Source organism: Sinohyriopsis cumingii, chromosome 4 (genome assembly GCF_028554795.1).
Source record: "Sinohyriopsis cumingii isolate HCF-2022 chromosome 4, ASM2855479v2, whole genome shotgun sequence".
Classification (NCBI taxonomy): Eukaryota; Metazoa; Mollusca; class Bivalvia; order Unionida; family Unionidae; genus Sinohyriopsis; species Sinohyriopsis cumingii.
This window is the reverse complement of record NC_142964.1, coordinates 29,506,974-29,528,267: the sequence shown is the minus strand read 5'-3', so window position 1 is coordinate 29,528,267 and position 21,294 is coordinate 29,506,974. Positions and strand designations below refer to the sequence as shown.

Below are 21,294 nucleotides of genomic sequence, written 5' to 3'. Positions count from 1 at the left end.
GTCTGTGCAACTGTACTAATGGTAAATAAAGTCTACGCATACATTACAAACTTTTTCAGTTGAACATAATGCTTATCATTGATGCGTCGAACTTTTAATTATGTTTTCCAGCTTTACAACAGCAGTTGTTGATATTTCGCTACACCCTACTGAAAACTAGTCAATCTTACGGGAAAAAATCAACTGCCGTACTGAGACCAACTGGTTGGCAGGTCTGAATACATGTGCCAAAGAAATTTAGTTTCACATTCATTTTTAATGTCATGCTGATGTCCTGGATGTATAAACAGTTGCTTACCTGAACAACTGCAGATGTCACAACAAGCACTTCAAGGGCTAAAAATAACTTTACTGCCATCTTACCTGATTATAAAATGCATACAACTCGTCATGTGTAAATTCTAGCTTTATCTTCTCTTTTTCCTGAATAAAAAAGGGGAAAGTAAAACAATCTACAGTATTAAAATACTGGATAAATATGCTGTAGATAAAACATATGCACAGCATAAAATTACATATCTGCATGTGGGTCATAAGTCAAACCTAGCATATATATATATACACACCAGAACCCTCTACAATTCTAGATACAACTCGGTACAAATGAGCAAGTTATTCCTTTTTTTAAAAAGCAGGTTTCATATTTGAGGACACGCTGGTTTTATGTCACAAACTGAGTTTCACCTGCAACATATCAGTGGAACCAGCAAACAGATATTTGCAACAGTAAAACCACCAATATAATAAAATGGATAGATGCACCAGTAAAACTTTAAATCAATTTAAATGGATATTTTAAATGGTAAAACAACCATTAAACTAAAATGGATACTTGCACCAACATTAATATAAAATGATCCCCAAATGGATTTTAGCTGCTTAAGGGCTGTTCCATTTAAACATACATGGTACCCAGGGAAGGCATTTTTTAAAAAGTGTATGCTATGGTACACTGATTTCATAGAGTTCATATAAAAATGATAAGAAAATTTTACATTGCATCTGTGGATGAGTACCTCACTTGAAAAGTGCCTTCCCTGGGTCCCATGTATGTTTTAATGAAACAGCCCCAAACACCAGACTGTTATATCCATCCTGATATAATTTGCTAATGACTGCAGATAATGTAATTTCTGGGCATTACATCACAGTCATGATCACACAAAGACATCCCAGTTTCTGACAGTAAGATCCATGATGTTGTAAATATAAGAGTTTCAACTTCTAAGAATGTGTGTTTTATTCACAAATGTATTAAGTTTTTTTTACACCATAAAACACTTAATACTTTTTAACACAATTAAAATTTTCATTCATGATCAATGCCAGGTAAAAGAAAATGACACCAGCATGAATTTGTCAAATTTTTCAGGTCTAAAACCAGCTACGATGTCATAGCCTCAATTTGATTTGTTGTGGTTGAGGTACAAGTAAGGGTACTAATATTAGTACTAGTCTAAAACTAAGACACAACCATATCTATTACTTTCATCGTACGTACACTTGAAATGATTATGTTCAAGCGTTGAAATAATTTCAGGTTTTAACATGCTAATCTGATAAAGAAAATCATTTTCATTTATGAGCGAAGAACATTTGTTTCTAAAACAGTATTTAAAATATAGGCACAAAATCTGACTTCGTCCTACTAAATCCAGGGCTATATTTAACACTCAATAAAGTATTTTAGTTTTGAGGTGTAAATGATTCATGAAATTAGGAACCCACAAGTATGTAATTTTTTATTCAAACCATGAAATTTAAAACACACTGAAACAAAGTGTTTCACAGTATGTTGCACCTGCACAACTAAACATGTCAGCAAACCAAGATTTTAAAACAGTCTGGTCTATTCAGTGATATACAGTTGCAACATTCATGGTAATTTCTACTAACGTGTGACAAAAATCAACTGAATGCATGGAAAACAACACATTATCAGCAGGCCCTACCTTTCTTTATTTGGGTAAATCTCGCACACATAAGGAAATTCACCCTAATTTTTTTAAAAAGTGGGATGGAGATTTTCCCCTTAAATTTTCAACGCTAGAATATATCTTGGTAATTACTGATCAGTTAATTCTAGTTTAATCAATGGTAGAGTGATTAAGAAAACATCACATTTTTTCCAATATTCTTCAACCACAAGACAACCTGAAAATCCCCATTCATACGATTCTCATACAAAACCATGTGCATTAAATATAATTTACTGTACCTTGTTTTCCAGTTGGTACTTTTAACAAAACAATTATCATCCCTTTAGTTCTCGGCTTTAGATGATGAAACTTTCAAAAACAGCAATGCATGAAAATTTGTTTCATTCAGAAAGCTTGCTAGAAAGAGTGCTACGATAAGCTGTGAATTAATCTTCAATTTCTTTCACTTAGAATATCCTGACATGTTTTTAGACATATTCCCTTAATGATAGTGACTTAACATACAATTTCAGAAGACAAGTAATGCTCATGGAAAAGTACAATTTAATATTAGAAAAACAAAAACGGTGAGAACTTTAGATCAGTCGGGGCCCCCAGACGCAATGGTAGTTTGTTAATTAACTGATAAATGTGATCAGTTATATTGGCCAAAGAAGGATTCGTACCCATAACCTCTTGTCACAAGTAAAACTCTATCATCACTGAACACAGTCATGATTTCTATAACATGGTATTCTGATGGCAATATATGCAAATTTGTATCATAAAGATGCTCCATTTTCATCATTCTGTGCCAACCTGAGTATTTTCATCCTTGATGCCTAGTTCAAACATGGCATTAGGTAACTTCATCTTAGTTTTTGATGCTTGTGCCATCTGTAGATTAAGCCGCCAATTTATGTCCTCCAACTGAAACAGTTAATGTAAACTAAATCCTTAAAAATATGAATTAGTCCTTTCAGAACGATCATGTGAAGATAAGATAGGTCTAAAAGCTTTTAGGAAGCCTGTTTAAATAGTGTTACAATGGCAGCATGACAAAAATACTGTTTCAAATGTCATCCCATCGCACATACTGTTATATACATGTAGTTGACATCTATAGATTTTAAAAATAAAAAGATTTTAAAAAATTTTCTGTTCAAAACCCCACACATTTTTTATACATATTCTATCCACATGTTACAGACACCAGTCTACTGGGAAAAGGAACTGTTCCACCGGTTTAACACCTGCACAATTGGTGTGTTTGAGTAATCCTATTGAGGTTGACATATAAAAAAAACAATAGCTGTAAAGTTTAATGCCAAAGGGGGCTTATTTACTGAGGTGTTGTAATAAAAGGATGAAAGGTGGTCTCTGAAGACCCACAAGTCTTTAAATAAAATCAGCTGACCTTTGGTGAAGGTGAGATAAAAAGGAGAGACAACCAAAACATGATTTCAGCTGAAAAACTTTCAAGTATTTTGATATTTTGTCTTGTTTAATTGTTGTGCTTTTCAAACTGTTATAAGATGAATATTTAAGGGGAGCTTTAATCTTTCATTGGTCAATTCATGTCAAAATGCCTAAATGTACACTTTCATTGGTCAATTCATGTCAAAATGCCTAAATGTACACTTTCATTGGTCAATTCATGTCAAAATGCCTAAATGTACTTTCATTGGTCAGTTCATGTCAAAATGCCTAAATGTACACTTTCATTGGTCAATTCATGTCAAAATGCCTAAATGTACACTTTCATTGGTCAATTCATGTCAAAATGCCTAAATGTACATTTTCATTGGTCAATTCATGTCAAAATGCCTAAATGTACACTTTCTCTCAATATTAACCAAAACAAGTAGCTAAGGTCCTGAGATTACACTGTTTTGTGCAAAGTGGATTTTAAGATGAGTACACAGGAAGAAATTTTATCACCAGGCATCTGAAGACATCATCACATAGGAGCAATGAATCTTCTGTAGCAAACATGCCCACTTTTAAGGCCTACTTTGAAACTAGGTCAAAAGTTCTGTCATTGCCACATTCCACTACTGGTAAGGAGAGAACATTCTCCATTTTTTGAAAAATACTGAGCAATTCAAGGGGAAATCTAGACCAGAAAACAACTAACAGCCTTCTGAGTATGACACTTAATAGTCAAAATGTCGTCACTTGTCACCAGGCAGTGAACTTTTGAAGATTCTAAAAATGCTTGTGGATTTTTTTATTTTTAAAAATCTCTGTAGTGAACTATCAGATATCCATTCATATCCAGGCCCATCCATTCAAATTTAACTAATAATACCCTGACTTGTATTAATTATTTTTGTAATATTTGCAACCAGATTCTGATTCATGTTCAAAACTTGCTGTGTTACTAAAATTGGAATTGCTTATTACGGCCAAAAAGTACATTTGTCTTGTTTATCAGTCCCCCTTAAAATGCATACAATTTATGTCAATACAAAATCCAACTGATTTAGAAACTGACTGATGAAATTTTTTAAATCTACTGATTTAGTGTCCTGGTTCTGTCACATGTACAGCAAAGAATTCATATTTATGTTCTTAACTACTGGAGAAAGTCACACATGAAAGACGAGGATTTTAAACTAAAAATACCTGTAACTTTATTTTCAGTGGAATAACTGATCTAATAGGAGTCCCTTGAGGGAATGATGCTCTACTGTCCAAAAAGAATTTCCAGGAATTTAGGAAAAGACCATTTCTTCTTTTCAACAGGTGAGTGTTTAAAATAATCTCTTGTATTCTTGAGCAACATGATTTTCAAATTAGCTGCTATGGCAGTTATACTGTATATAAGATCCGCAGCATTATCATTTAGGACAAATTAGAAACCATTAGAAGATTTTTGGTGAAAACCCCATGCCAATGTTACCATCAAAACTGGACAATGAATTAAAAGATTATTAACATGTTTATTGTGGCAGTCATACTGGATGTCAGCAGGGCACCATTTTCATTAGAACCCACTAAATATCATAGAAAGTCTTTTTGGTGAAAAGTCTATGTGTCGATATCATCATCAATTCTGGAGGAATAGCTATAACAAGCTTTACAAGATGGATGTTTGATTGGCATCATTTTCGTTCAGGACAAAGTAGACACCATAAGAAGTCTTTGGTGACAACCACATGTCAATATGAATTTCCATTTAAGAAGATCAGTGAAGAGAAAATTTTCATGATGGCTGCCATGGTGACCTAACTGGATGTAAAATCTGTCCCAATATCATTCAGTACCAATTAATCACTAAAAGTCTTCTGATGAAAACCCAGTGTCGAAATGATTTCCATCAAAGAGGAGTAGTATATTTTAAATATGGCCACTTTGGAAGCCAATACTGAATATTAGGTTGGCATAATTTTTTTATTTGAGGTCAACAAAAACATCTAAGAAGTCTTCTGGTTGAAAATCTAAAGTCCATACAACTGTTTTTTGTTTTTAAAGAGAAGTAGTAATAACGAGATTTTCAGGTTTGAGTTGGGCTCTGACTAATGTTTGTTTTGTATTTTTATTAAACAACATATTACATAGCTAATATTTGTCTATGATTTTAAATTATATTTTAAGATCATAATTATTTGGAGGCAAACATGTTTACAGATGTTGAATTCAAGGTATAGCTTTTTAAAAATAGAAATTAAGAATGTTGTAGAAGCAAGTGTCAAATTTTAAGGAAAAATTAACCTCATCATGATTCTGTTAGTATGTCTTAGCTTTTTTTATAAATGTTGTTTAATGCAGAATTACTCATTCTATATCTTAACATCAGTCTTATTGGAATTAATACAAGTTGTGTTTCAGTTAATATTTTTGAGAGGATTTATTTTATTTAAATTGTTCACTGGAATTAAGAGGTACTCACTGATTATTTTTGGGCTAAATCACTATTTTGGGATTACTGTAAATTCATGCAAGGACATTTTGGATTATATCATTCTGATATAGCAATACTGTTAGTACATCATCAAGTCCAGGCTGTTGGTATGTAAAGATACAAATTTCTGTTGATCTATGAAGAGTACATTAACTTTGGCCGGAGAACAATTAATTACATTTATGGTGAAAGGTGCTTGTTAAATCACTATATTGCAATGATTTCTAGTGTCTATGTCAAGAGAGGAAGTGATTCTTAATTATGCCTTCATTTATTTAACTGTCAGACAGACTAGAAAAGGAAAGGTTAACTTTGATTTTATATCGGAACTGACACAGTTGAGTTTTTCCAGAATCATTGTTTGGAAATCCAGCAGTCAGTCTGACCACATTTTTGGCGCCTAGTTATAAAAGGCGGTAGATATATGTAATCCTGATTGGTTACGCTAAATAAGAGGCATGGTTCCCACACAAAATTTCTTGGGTTTTATATGCCCCCATCACCAAAAATTTAGTTAGTCTACATTTTCCTACAAGAGTTAAAAATATAGGAGACTCCAATATTGAATTTGGAAGAAATTCTTGCATGATACATTTGTCAAAGGGACCAGATGTCTGGAAACTCAATGAACACAATTCTGGCAGTAGAAGCAAACAAAGCTTGAAAGCACAAGGTATCTGCATCAATCTCATGTAATTCGTTGATACCAATATAATGACTTGCTTGAATTTATTTGCTTATATTTGCATGAATTTATTTGTTTAAATCCATAGATTAATTCTCTTGATATGAGTATAACTGTGTTGAGTTCATCTATCTGAATTCCTACAATGATCTTCTTTATATAAGTTTGACGACTTGTCTGAATTTTTCGTCTTGATTGTTATAGGAATCTAAGAATTTCATGCATTACTTTAGTTGATATTAGTTACAAGAATCAGTTTGAATTCACCGATCTTAGATGATTTCGTGTATGCTAAAGACTCAGATGTGTGTATTTGCTGAAAATAATGCAGTTAAGCCATGTAATGAATTTCATTCATTCATCTGTGTAATTGAGACAAGAACAGAACTGTTAACACTCATGTGATGTTAATGGAAGTCAGGATGGAATAGCCATTAGGAAGTACATTAATCTTAGGAAACTAGGTTTGTTTATGGTCTGCCTTGTTTAGCTTGACCAGATAGCCTTTGATATCTGTTTGAATTCTGATAGAATGATATCTGACATAACGAGAGGGGAGTAATGATCTATTCCCAGTAGGACAACTGACAGACGATTTAGGTTGCTTCTCTGTTTATTTTGAAAGGGGAAATAGCTCTACTGACGTATCCATGTACCTACTGATCCAAGTATCTATGTATTTACGTACTTACATATCCACCTACCCATCCAAGAAGTTTGAGGGCCGAAAATAGGTGAGACAGCAGGAAGGTTGGAGAAGGGAAAAGCAAAAGACCTCGAGGAAGAACCACAGTGAAGTAGGAGTGGACTGGAAATCAGCAGGTTATGAAGTTGTACAAGGCAATGACTTCGATTGTTCACTTGATTCTATGATGAACCAATTCTATCATTTAAAACAGATTGGCTATTTATATAAATATATTTGTGTTTGAAATTTGGTGAAAGATTTATTTAAAAAAGAAGTGTTATCTTCCAAATGTAATTATTATCACAGTTGTTTGTGTAATTGATTAAACTGTTGTTTTTTCATGCATGGGGGCTCGTGTCATTCTGTTCTATATATCTGCTCAGATCTCTATTTATTCCACCTATAAGTTTCACAAGTCAAACCAGAATACTCAGCATGCAATCTCGTATATCAATATACAAATTGGAATTAATAAAAGTAAATAAACTTGTCACCAACTCCTTTTTGTACCAGAACTGGGTATCACAAAAAATTTAGTACTTCTGTATTTCTGAACATACTGTGCTATGTACTATACTGTACTGCAATAATATTAGGAACCAATAATTTGATATTCTGGGGCAGGGGCCTGACACCCATTTTTAAAATGTCCATCTCTCAATAGCTGAAACATTATCATGCTCTGATTTATACCAGAATAACACCAAATTATATCCATGATATTATTTGAAGAACAAAATTAATTATCTTGATATAAAAGAAAACAAAATACCCCATCTCTAAAGAAACAAGCAGACCTGCCCCCCCCCAATGAAATGGTCAGTAGCTTATAGTAGATTAATTTGCTGTGTTAATGTTAACTGTTGTACAAGTTGTAATCTAAAACTTTAACTAAAGTAGAATGTTTAAACCTACACTATAGCTGAAAACCTGTGAAACAAATTGTGCTAACATTAGAGATCTTGTTAATAAAATAGGATGTGTTTACAGGGAAGCCTACAATTCACTAGCTACACTACTGATATAATAGATAGGGATGTGTTTACACTGAAGCCTACAATTCACTAGCTACACTACCGATACAATAGATAGGGATGTGTTTACACTGAAGCCTACAATTCACTAGCTACACTATTGATACAATAGATAGGATGTGTTTACACTGAAGCCTACAATTCACTAACTACACTATTGATACAATAGACAGGGATGTGTTTACACTGAAGCCTACAATTCACTAGCTACACTAGTGATACAATAGATAGGGATGCCAACACCCAGGCAAGATATTTATCAGACAGGACCAGTAAACAAAAAAAAACAAAAAACTTCCTCAACAAAAGAAAAAATATTTAGTGGACTTGATAAATTACATAAAATTCAAACAGAAAACTGCTCTCATAAATCTTAGGATGGTCTTCAGGAATGCAAGTACTTCATACATTGGCATATCCTAGTATTAAAAACTACAAATGCCATGTATGTTTTTCAACTTGAAATATATCCAAAAGTTGGATTTTCCCTGAACATCATAACATCACATTTAGCTATCATGTTTGCATACATGACATATGTTAAACATGTGATTCAAGGATCATAAATATAATTATAATTGAAATTTTCAAAATTAATGTGCGACAAATCCAACTGCTTTATAGAAAATGAATAATACTTTTTTTATATTTATTTGGAATGAAAACATGCTGTAAATACCATTCAATTCACAAAAAGATTAATTGGAAATATCCGTACATTCTATACTGATGGAAACTACCGAAGTACTGGTACAGTAAAAAGGTACTGTGGTGCAGACCATAAAAATAAATACCATGATAAACTGGTTTACTAATAAAACCAAACATTATTTGACATGTCCCATCAAACGAATATGGTTATGTCTCAAATACTATCCATAACTCAGATTGGAAGAGAGAAAAGCAAATTCTACTGTCAGGTACCTGTTTACAGTTCAGCCGACACTGCCTAAGTTTCTGTACTATGTCTTTAGCACCGTTGGTCCAGGCCTCTACTATTGCTTTGACCTGCATAATAATAATAATAATAATAATAATAATAATAACAACAAGTACTCCACAGATCCAGTTGCCTCAGAGACACAGGTGTACTGATGTATCTTCTCATTATCTCACTTACAAAATCCTATCACAAAAGTCTAATGTATATGTTATTGCCAATGCCAGAAGTCTAATGTAGACATTATTGCCAATGCCAGAAGTCTAATGCAGATGGTACTGTCAATGCCAGAAGTCTAATGTAGATGTTACTGTCAATGCTAGAAGTCTAATGTAGATGTTATTGCCAATGCCAGAAATCTAATGTAGATGTTATTGCCAAAGCCAGAATGAAATACCTTTGTCTCACCATGCTTATGCAGACAAAACAATAATATTAATAATATCTAGAACATGAATCCCTTGAAGGAATGGAAGATTTAGTATCCAAAAAGAATTTCTGGGAATCCATGGCAAGACCATTTCTTCTGTCTTATTATTATTATTATTATTATTAACTGCTGCATATTGAAATCATCTCAGATATTTACTTACTTACATTTCTAAATTAACATGTTCACAAAGTATATTTAACAGCATTACAAAATGTTTTGTCATGGTCTTTCACTTTAAGCCTGATGTCATGGATGGAAAATCACTAAACCAGTCTCAGAAAATGTCAAATACACCCACATGCTAGGTTTGGTCAAATCAATAATTAATATGTTTTTTAGGAAAAGAAGTTTAATTGGCACTGTTCAAGGTCTTCCTCTAATATCTCCACAAAATGGGTTTGATACAAATCTATTCTTGTTTGTGTTATCATGCTCACAAGTCAGTACAGCTAAAATTCTCTCAAGACCTTTGATCTTAACATCAACGTCAGAAAGCTGACTATGAATTTATAAATACAAAATATGGTCAAAATTTACTTGAATATGTACAATGTCATTGTGCTCAAAAGATCAATGAAGGACAAATCAGACAGATTTTAATCTGGAAGAACTAAATATTGCAAGAAAGAAGCATTTCTTGAAATATTTTTTAATGTCATTATGGCTATCTGTTCGGGATAATTTGCTCTAACAAGATTTTTTAAATTTTGGAAGATCACACTGGCACTATTTTTATTTAGGACCACCTAACATATAGTATGAAAACCCAAGGTTAATATGACCATTCCTTAAAGAAAGCAGTGATAACAAGATTTTCAAGATGGACACCATTGATCAGTGCCAATTTTATTTAAGACCAACAGGACATTGTAAGAGGGGCCCCGAGTGGCCGAGTGGTCTAAAGCGCTCTCCGTTACGGATCACTGCCATCTCATCTCTGTCTGCATAGGTTCAAGTCTTGGATTCGGCCAATGTGGGTATGTGAGAAAGCTTGCCAGTAGCTTCTCGAGGGTCGGTGGTTCTTTCCGGGGATTTCCTGGGTTCTTCCTCCACCATTAATACTGGCCGCCATGTATAGCCTATCTTGTGCTGAAAAATGGCGTTAAACCCTACAACAACAACAACAACAACAACAACAACATTGTAAGAAATTATTTAGCACAATCCCCATGTCTATATGACCATCAGAACAGAAGCAGCTACAAGATGTTCAAGATGGCTACCATGGCCACCACAGTGGAGGTCAGAATAGTACTATCTTCATTAGTCATCAACTACTGTATATACTTGCTTATTAAGTTAAGTCAAACTGCAACAACAAAGATCCTGATTCAGCCCTCCCAAAGACAAAAATTATCTTTCCTGTCCATATCATACCAACAAAGGGCAATAACTAGTGCCCATTACTTTTCCTTGCCAACAGGTGTTGCTAGTTTAAAACTGAGAGGAACTTCATAAATGGGATTCTCGTAACCTTTGAAGGAAGATTAGATTCCACATATGAAAGATAACCCACTCTCCTAACTTGCAAGCAGCACAACTAGAGAAAACAGTTTATGTCTGTGAAGAAAAAATAAATAAAATCTTCTCACCAAATAAAAATTCCAGGAGAATCCAGTGAAAGTTTCATAGGTGCCAATCCAGAGGTTGTGCTGATGTCTAATGCTTCTGTTCACTACCTGTTCAATTGAGAACCAGATCCAGTGTCACGATGGAGCCAAGGGTTGTGGACAGAAATGTGAGAAGGTCGATTGCACATGTCAGCCAACAGCCTCAATGATGTAAACTTGCAGAGATTGCTCTGATCTCATGAGCAGAGATTTTCAAAAGGTAATTTAGTTCTGGCAAAATGTCAGAGTATGCCATGCATATGACCCACTTTACCAAAATCAGAGAGCTCGAGGGGTTAAGTCCTCTTTCCCAGGTTTAACTAGAAAAATGAGACACCATCAAGTACTGTGAACTGGCTCAATTCACTTCAAATAAAGAGATAAAGTCTGTGCGCCCATATCAGATCCTGTTTGAGTGCCTCTTGGGATCTGTCAATACAGGAGAGGTTGTATGATGACTTTCTGATTGCCCACTGACAGAAACCTATTTTTGGCAATGAAACCAGGTTGCATCATAAGAACTCCACGCAATCTGATTGAAATAAAAGAATGGCTGGATCAACAGAGCGGGCATGTAATTCACTGACTCTGCATGCTGAAGCTAACACTGTCAGGAAACAGTTTTTGTATGAAAGGAGCTTCAGTGATTCCAGGCTATAAGGCTAAAAAATTCATCCAAATCAAAACCCAGGAAAGATTCCACCCAGGAAATAGTGTGAGTGATTTTGGCCAATGCAAGTAGTCACAGTTGGCCAACAAGTGTCTTTGTTATGACCAAGATCCTCTCTGCCATGATGACAGAAAGCGTCTGATACCATAGAATTGAAACCCTTCATAGTAATTGGGGCCATCTTTTTCTCCATGAACAGCCAGAGAAAAAAGTCAGCTTCATGTGGAATAGAGCCACTGAAAGGAACGATGTTACTGACTTTGCACTGGTCCACTTTCCCTCATAAGCCTTTAGAGAAGAGGGACTTTTTTATTTGTACAATTCTGTCCATGATCAAAGGGTTAAATTGTTTATGCCTTAAGGCTATCCTGACAAGAGCCAGACATGAAGAAGTCAGTCTGGAAAAGGATGGAACACAAGAGTCCATTTAAAAAGATTCAGCCTGGTCAGAATCTTCCTATATAGATCTATCATCAGACTGAGTAGATCACTGATCTAAGACTTGTATGGCAATCATTATCATTTTGCACTTCCGACCCCTCAATTTCTGTATAATGTTTGGAACTAAGACCACTGGGGAAAAGGCAATGGCCCCACAGACCCTCCAACTGGCATAAAAGGCAATAATGGTCAAAGCCTCAGGATCTGGTACTAGGAAGATCAAAATGGGCAGTTTGTGATTCCACCTGGTCACAAAAAGATTGATCATCAGATGCCCCAATAGCATGCAATTCTGATGTAAGACAAATGGATGAAGGTGCCATACCATATAGAGAATTTGTTCCTTCCTTGACAGAATCAGCCAAGACAATGAGTCTGCCAGGAATATGTCTGATCTTAATGCCAATGTTGCATCATATGCACCAATGGTGATATTCCCAGACCAAATGCAGAACTGATACAATTTTGTACTGCCCTGTTTCAGGAGCTACATCACTACCACCGAGTTGTCAGATTTGATGAACATAACATTGCCCCCAAAATGATCTCTCCAAAAATGAAAGGCCTTGATGATAGCTTTCATCTCCAAGAGAATGATGTAGAAACCTGCATCCTCTGGATCCAACTGGCCACTGAAGGAGCTGATGCCTGGCAACAGTTAAACTCCTCAACCATAGATACTTGTGACTGTACACACAGTCACAACTGACTGTGGCTGTACCAGAGGTATTCCTGTTGTGAGCCAGCTTTGGTTGCACCACTGATCTAAGAATAATATTATCTCTCTCATTACACTGATCCAAGAATAATATTAACTCTCTCATTACAATGATCCTGTAATCAAGTGGCACTACTTAGAGAGCAAGGCCATCTGCAATGGGAGGCGACCTAGCAGGAAGAGATCCACTGCTGCATTGAACAATCCAAGGAGTTACAGAAACTCCCTGGCTGTGATCCATGTCTTGATGGGGATGGACTCTGTGAGTTTGACGATCTGGACTATCTGAAGGTGTACAAGGTTGAGGTGGGTGAGGAATTCCATACCCAGATGGATGAACTGTTGCAACAGAAAAAGGTCGGACTATTCCCAATTGACCAGAAATCCCAACTGATTTAAAAGGGATACAAGATCATTGGTTACTTTGACCTTAACTGAACTTACCATATTCTTCTGGAGGATGTAATACAAGAGTACCACTGTGGAACTGGGAGATGTCAAAGTTGGTTAGTTTCATAAATGCACAAGAACTTATGTTCAAGTCAAATGAGAGAGCACAAAACTGAAAACAATTTCTTTGCTATGCAAATCACAGGAATTTCCATGGAAATATGAAAATATGTATCTGTCAGATTGAGACTGATGGCAAATTTGTACATACTGATGGAGAGGTAGTCTGATCTTGCAGTCTTTATTTTAAATTTTAGTGAACTGATTTAGACTGGATTATGAACAATCTCCACTGCCTGCTTATTGATCAGTGTCCTCTATTGCTGTAAATGTGTATCCTTCACCAGGGGCAACAGTACTTCCATCTGGAACAGAGAGGACAAAATGAGAGGTGGTTGGCAAAATGAGATCTTAAGCCCTCTTAGACACACTCATCTTGCAGAAGGAGATTGATCCAATGCTGTCTGAATTGCAAGAGTCTGATCTAATGCTGTTTGAACTGCAAGAGTCGCATGCCTACTGGAAGGTTGTTTGCAAGCAGTCATGGACACAAGTCAAAGGCAAGAGGGTGCAGGATTGGGAGTAGAGAAACTTGGTTTCCTACCGTCTTATTAGGACTGCCTCAGAAACTGGTTAGCAATTTGTCTACATATATAGGGAAAATACAGGCTATATCTGCAGTTGTAAATTGATTGATCCTGTATCCTGTGTAGTACATGATCCTGTATCCTGTGTAGTACATGATCCTGTATCCTGTGTAGTACATGATCCTGTATCCTGTGTAGTACATGTTCCTGTATCCTGTGTAGAACATGATCCTGTATCCTGTGTAGTACATGATCCTGTATCCTGTGTAGAACATGATCCTGTATCCTGTGTAGAAGAAGGTGGCTGCAGACATTTTGAGTTTGGCAGTACGTGATATATTTCTTCTACTACAGCCTTAAACCCATACTCAGCCTCCTCCATAGTGGGAGCTGCATATAAAACATCATCCTGCTCATTCATCCCCATACAATGGAATTCAGGAGTTGATTTGAATGACATATTCTCAGTTCATGCTGAAAGCTTAAAATTATCACCACCTCTCAGTGGCAAGAGTAGATAATTAGCAAGAGTTGTTGCCCTTTGTCTATGTGTGTGTGTGTGTGTGTGTGTGTGTGTGTGTGTGTATAAAACTTATTACTAAATAGAGATAAACAGTTTTATCATTATTTGTATCATGTATAATGCACTCTTATTAGAGATATAGAAAATAAATAAATAGAAGAAAGAGAAAAAAAAGAAAGAAAAAAATTAATAAAATAAAAATAAAATTAAAAAAATAAATATATAAAAAATAAATATTGATATAATCTTCACAAATGTTAAGTAGGTTATCAAAACTCAATTTATATAATAAAAAATATGGTGTGCATAACACTTACTATCAAGTATTTTATAAATAATTAATCGTATTATATTGAGAATTAATTTATAAATTACTTTCATTTTTAAAGAATTAGTAAACTTATTTTTATGATATTAGATTATACTTTTACCAATTAAGTTTTTCTGCAAAGTAAAATAATATGAAAATATTCTTATCTGATTGTAAACAGGGGACATAATTCAGAAGAAAATTTAATTTTTTTACTGAATGTCATATAGTGTTTTTGAATTTAGACCTTTTGGATATACCGTATTAAGACGGTGAATCCAATAGGTTTCCTTTAGCAGACGTTCCATTTCAGAATCAGCTTTAACAATATGTTGGAAGAAGAAATCTTGCAATGTATGGGAAATTTTGTTAAAATGTGTGGCAACATGAGATGAAAATGATTGATTGATATAATTTTTTATATCTGATCTATGTTGGTTCATACGTTTAGATATTTGTTGACTGGTTTGTCCAACATATTGGATGCCACATTTTTTGCATGTTATCAAATAAATAACATCTGATGTTGCACAATTAATATCACAATGCATATTAAAAGTTTCTTTCGTATTATTACTATTGAAAGAAGTATTTTCATTAATAAATGAACAGTATGAACATCTAGGTCTATTACATTTAGTTGATGATCCTATTTTATATGATGGTTTTTCTAATTTGGAATTAGCTAGGAAATCTTTAAGATTTTTAGTCCTTTTATAAGCAAGTGTGGGTTTGCTTTCGTGTAGCGATTTAACACTTGCTTTACATGATAAGTTTAATAAATCCCAATATTTATTGATAATCTTACCTATATTAGGCAAACTTGGATTATAGTCAATAACAAAAGGAATGATATCTTCATTTCTACTTTTGATTTTATATTGTAAAGATTCAAGCTGTGTAAGAGAAGATACTTTTTGGAAAGCAGTATTAATGATGTCAATAGGGTACTTTCTATTTAAAAAATGTTGACCTAACTCTGTCAAAGATGATTTAAAAACAGCGTCATCCGAAATAATTCCTCTGTATCTTTTTGCTTGACTATATGGTATCCCATTTTTACATGATTTAGGATGGCATGAAGAATATTCAACAATATTGATGAATATTCGTGTTTTTAACATGAACCATAGTAGTAATATCATTATTTTCATTTTTCACAACTACAACACAACATCTGTGAAAAATATTTTATAATTTATAAATGATCAGAGAATGTATTCAAAGGAGAAAACCCAACATCAACATGACCGTACAATCGTGTAGTAGTCTGATGAAGCATTAAAGCGAAATTGGTCACACATTCTACGTGTTGGTGTTGTTTATTTTATAACATATATATATATATATATATATATATATATATATATATATATATATATAAACAGGAGAGAAGCATTTTCATCTTTTGGGAGGGCTGGATTTGGGAGGTGGTGAAACTAATTTTTATAATGTTAATGTGATCAGAGAATGTATTTAAAGGAGAAAACCCAACATCAACATGACCGTACAATTGTGTAGCAGTGACAAGATTTTTCAAAATGGCTGCTATGGCAACCATACTGGATGTCCGATTGGCATAATTTTTATTTAGGATCAACTATACGTCATAAGATGTAAAATACCCATGTTCGCCACAAGATATCTGGAGAACACATTATCTCCCAAGACATTCTTTCACAACAAAGAAATCAGTAAGCTTGCAGAGACAAATGCGTTAAATGGATTAAAAAGTCAGGGGGTAATTGCAGATTTTGTTGGTTTTTTACTTTGCTGCAATAAAAGAAGTATTTAAAAATTGAAAGCAAACTCTGTATGCCTACCTTATCTTCATCAATTTCCAACTGTTGTAGTTGCTGACCCAAGACAACTGGTTTAGCAGTGTGGTAAGCAGCCTGAATACATAACAAAATGAACAGTAATTAGAAATTTTAAAATATATTCCAGCTCTTTCCAGCAATTTGATACCTATCCATCAAAACCTTGTGATCTATCTTGTAGCCTGCAACAAGGCTTGGGACAAAAGTTACAAACCTGCATGCTGATACATGTATTCTCATGTCAAATTCCATGGTTTGACCACTCTGTTGTGTACTATGTGGTAAAATGTATAAATAATAAGGACATGGTTAGATAGAACGTAAAATTAGCGAATTTCATTCAGGCAATGCGATGTTACAAGGTGCCCTCCAACCAAAGATAAGTCTCTCTCTGCATCAACATTTATGAAGAACCTGTCTTAAAAGGCCAACCCTTTTGCCAAAATATTATAGTCTCACAAATCAATCTGTGCTTTGAGAAGCTCATATCTCAAGACAGGTGGTCTCTCATTACAGGTATTAACTCTTAATAACCAATCAATCTGTGCTTTGAGAAGCTCTCACAGCAGTGATCTTTTAAGATAGGTACAGGTAAATAAAATTGTAAATAGGTTTAGCACTCTCATTCATGTTATTTTAAAAATTAAAATATTTCTACAAAAGGACCACTCTGGTGGCCTAGTAGTTAGAGCATCCAACTCAGATGCGGGAGGTCGTGGGCTCGATCCCCGGTCGAGTCATACCAAAGACTTACAAAAATGGTACTAACAGCTGCCTCGCTTGGCACTCAGCATTAAGAGGTTAGTGTTAGGACTGGTCAGCCTGGTGTCAGGATAGTGTGACTGGGTGGGACATCATGCTACATATCTGCAGCATGATGCCCCAGTGCTTGACATTACTATAAACTGCCACACTGCAGACATCGTAGCAATATGACTGAGAAATTGTTAAAACTATGTTAAAAAGTCCAAATCACACACTCACACTCTCTCTCTCTCTCATACACACAAATATACATTACCTATCCAAAACATGAAATTTTAAACTTGATATGAATAAATTTCAAGTGATATTCAGAGCTTTTTAACAGAAAATTTGAACTTGGCACACAACCTACCTGTTGAAGAAAAAATTCTAAAGTTTGCAACAGAAGTTCAAGGTCTGGAGCAGTAAGTCTCAGGGTACTCTGAAGCTTTTCTTCCTCTTCCTCTGAAAATGTTCTTTCATCCTATTTTAGGAAAGGTAGAAAATTTTGAAATTATACCTAACACATTATTTTGGGGTTTTTTTTGCACATTATTTGTTATATTTACAATTGTATTTTTGTCAATATAAAATTATTTGTTATCATATATAATTGGTTACAAGTTAAGTCCAACAACAGACTGCACAGACCCAGATCTGTCGTCGCATAATGTGCTGTATACATGTCATTATATTTTTATGTCTGACTTTAAGCTTCATTGTTCAGATAATTGAATTTGTTTTTATCTGCATGTTAGACTCTATTTAAGTATAAACTCTGTAAGTACTCTCATCCAAGATGAGTTTTGAAAACAAAGCACATTTCTAAATGCTTTTAAAATTTTGTTTTATACATTACAATAGTTAACCGTCTGTTTAAAACTCAAATTATTTTTATTATTATTATTATTATTATTATTGGGAGTGGTTATTATTTTAATGTTGCTGTAAAGCATAGGAAATAAACAAAAATTCCCAGAACACATTGCATGATGTATCAACAGAAGATTCTAAAAGGATATAAAGTGGCCCTTTCAAAACATTATGGCACAAATAAGCTTCCTAAAATGATGTGATCATTGGAATTTTGTTTACTTTATATACTAGATAAGGCCTACCTTCAAATGTGATCATTGGAATTTTGTTTAATTTATATAATAGATAAGGCCTACGTTCAAATGTGATCATTGGAATTTTGTTTAATTTATATAATAGATAAAGGCCTACCTTCAAATGTGATCACTGGAATTTTGTTTAGTTTATATACTAGATAAGGCCTACCTTCAAATGTATCTTCTGCAATATCCGAGAGAGGATTAGGGGAAACCTTGCTGCATCAAGTGCATTAATTAGAATTGCCGCTTTCTTGATGCTGAAAAAAGAAATTAAAAAGTGCAAATCATCATTAATAAGTAAGTACCACCATTAGATAATCCAAGTGACTGCACTAGAACTTAACCTGTAGAGATCCCATAATGGTGAGCGCTTTAGACCACTTGGCCACTCGGGGCCCCTATGTGGAAAGGTTATTCACAAACTAAATGTAATACATGTGGCATTACACTCATACAGCAGCATAGATGTGATTCTACCAGCATTTTAAAACCCGTATACCCAACATATCATTTTATACTTGAAATCTACCACTTTTGAAAATTAAAAGATATCTTAACAATTTAATAAAAAGCTCCCCCTACTACTTTTTATATGTTCTATCAACACATTTGAGGCCTCAGCCAGAACCAGTGTGCTGGGCAGCAGAAATATTCCAGCAGTACAATGACTTGTGAGATGCATGGTAGATGGACTCAGTTCACAATTATTACTTCTGTTTCTGAACCCATGAATGAAGTCCCAGTCTATCTTTTTAACATTTTCTCCTCTCCCTTTCTGTGGTGTTGCAAGAGCTAGATTTAAGCATTCTTGGTATAGATTTACAACGAATTGTTTATTCTGTAGAATATGAGCCTATATGGTGTGGTCAAATGTATTTTGTTGACAGTGAGTAATGAGGCATTGATGCTAATCCAAAAGTAAAACATGTGACCCATTACACACTGAGACTATACAGGAACAATAACTGTGATTCAATTCCAGATTAATAGGATTAGAGTTGCTTACGATACTCTGATATGTGTATGCAACAAGCTGGTACTTACCATATTGCTGGAATTTGGGGAGGTAAAGGCCAAATATGGGATGCTTTTGAAATGTTATGATTAATAAAGGAATAAAATGTTGTCACGTCTTCTGTTAGATGTTCTGAACCTTGTATGAAAATCAACTTATCTTTGACAGATGGATGACACAATGGAGAATCCAACCATAATAAAATAATTTTGGCAGACACAAAAAATTATTTTGATCTTTTTTTGTCATGTAAATTGTTGCTGCATTGTTCAAGATGTTTTAAGAGGAATATATGACAGCCCTTACATATTTTCTTGAATTCACTGCAAAATAGTTTGCATAATGCTTTTCAAAGTGTGCATCTTTTGCATCTCATAAACTGTTTAAAGTTTTCATGGACACAAATTAAGTTCAATTAGTAGATGAAAATATATCAGCTAACAATATATTACAAGATAACTTATATGGATGAATTATTCATAAATGCATAAATACATCATGTATTTTTTTCATTATTTTAAGTTTAAATTAATCAGTATGTTTTTTTCTTTACAGTAGTGAAACTTGCCAACAGATTTTTAGATCTGAGCCATGAAGAGAAAGATAAAGAATTCCTCCGCAGGGTGAACATAATTTGGAGGAGTACTGGAGAGCGTCAGCAACCTTACTAACAAAGCAATAGGAAAACACCAAGTTAGAACTTCTTTACAGGCTGAATATAGTTGTCCTATCATTACAACATTGTAATACTGATAGAGAAAGGACATTCTCCAATTTTCACAAAATAAAATGTGATTCACTGCAAAGCATGGATAAGAGAACTACTAACAACCTGTAAAGTTTGAAGCTCAATAATCACAGGGACTCATCAGTGGTCAACTCATGGTGGTATTGTGTAGAAAACTAAAAATTCTGCTGGATGTTTTATTTAACAAATCTTAGCAGTGAAATATAAGATAAACACCTCTTCCATTTTCAGTAACTGACAAAACTGACTCCTATCATTACTGTAACATTTTCCATCAGAACATGAATCTGATTCAAAGCAGTATGATGATAATATGTATTATGACGCTCGTTTTATTAAAAAGCAAAAATATATGCCGACAGAAAATATCGACTGGTTTCGAAGCGAACCTGATCAAAATTTGTAAATATATTGCTTGGAAATCTTGGTTTTGTCACAAGTATACATCAGTGGGATTCGATCCAACATTAACTGTTTCAGCTAAATGACCTCAAGATTTTTAGAAGAAGCACGATTTGTGTCTAAAAGTTTGTATTAGAGTCTATGAAAAATCAACGAAATCTCATTATTATTACGAAAACATGTAACCAACATTTGAGAGTTTGAGTGTGCTTTTCAAAATTGACCATGTGTGTTATTTTCAAAACTGACCCATCATGCAGTATTATGTGTTTGCCTATTTTAGAGTTCTTTAGTTTTAAATATTTTAAAATATTGCTCAGTAAATAAACAATAAAAAAGAAACAAAGAAACAGACACCTGGGGGTGGCAGTGAACATCAACGCCATGTTTACTTTCTGTTAAAGAAACGGTGCAAAGGTGAATTTTGTCTCTTAATAAACTGTTTCATCGTACAAATTAGCACAAAAATAATTAAACCGTAATGATTTAATTATTGTAAATAAATTGTGTAATAAAGGAAATAAGAGATTAAAGC

The 21,294-nt window shown here is 34.2% G+C and overlaps 1 protein-coding gene across 1 annotated transcript in view; it reads right to left on the bottom strand.

Annotated features, from left to right (window-relative positions):
• The window catches only part of LOC149800870 (COMM domain-containing protein 10-like), a 28,251-nt gene extending 7,084 nt beyond the window's left edge, over positions 1 to 21,167 (bottom strand). The window contains exons 1-7 of the mRNA XM_089954889.1: positions 21,117 to 21,167; positions 18,761 to 18,851; positions 17,853 to 17,963; positions 16,739 to 16,810; positions 9,158 to 9,241; positions 2,739 to 2,849; positions 364 to 423 (exon numbers count right to left, since the gene is read on the bottom strand). Coding sequence (XP_089811015.1) covers positions 364 to 423; positions 2,739 to 2,849; positions 9,158 to 9,241; positions 16,739 to 16,810; positions 17,853 to 17,963; positions 18,761 to 18,851; positions 21,117 to 21,145 — 558 coding nt within the window. The 5' untranslated portion in view covers positions 21,146 to 21,167. The remainder of the gene's footprint in view (positions 1 to 363; positions 424 to 2,738; positions 2,850 to 9,157; positions 9,242 to 16,738; positions 16,811 to 17,852; positions 17,964 to 18,760; positions 18,852 to 21,116) is intronic.
• Between the last annotated feature and the right edge of the window lie 127 nt (positions 21,168 to 21,294).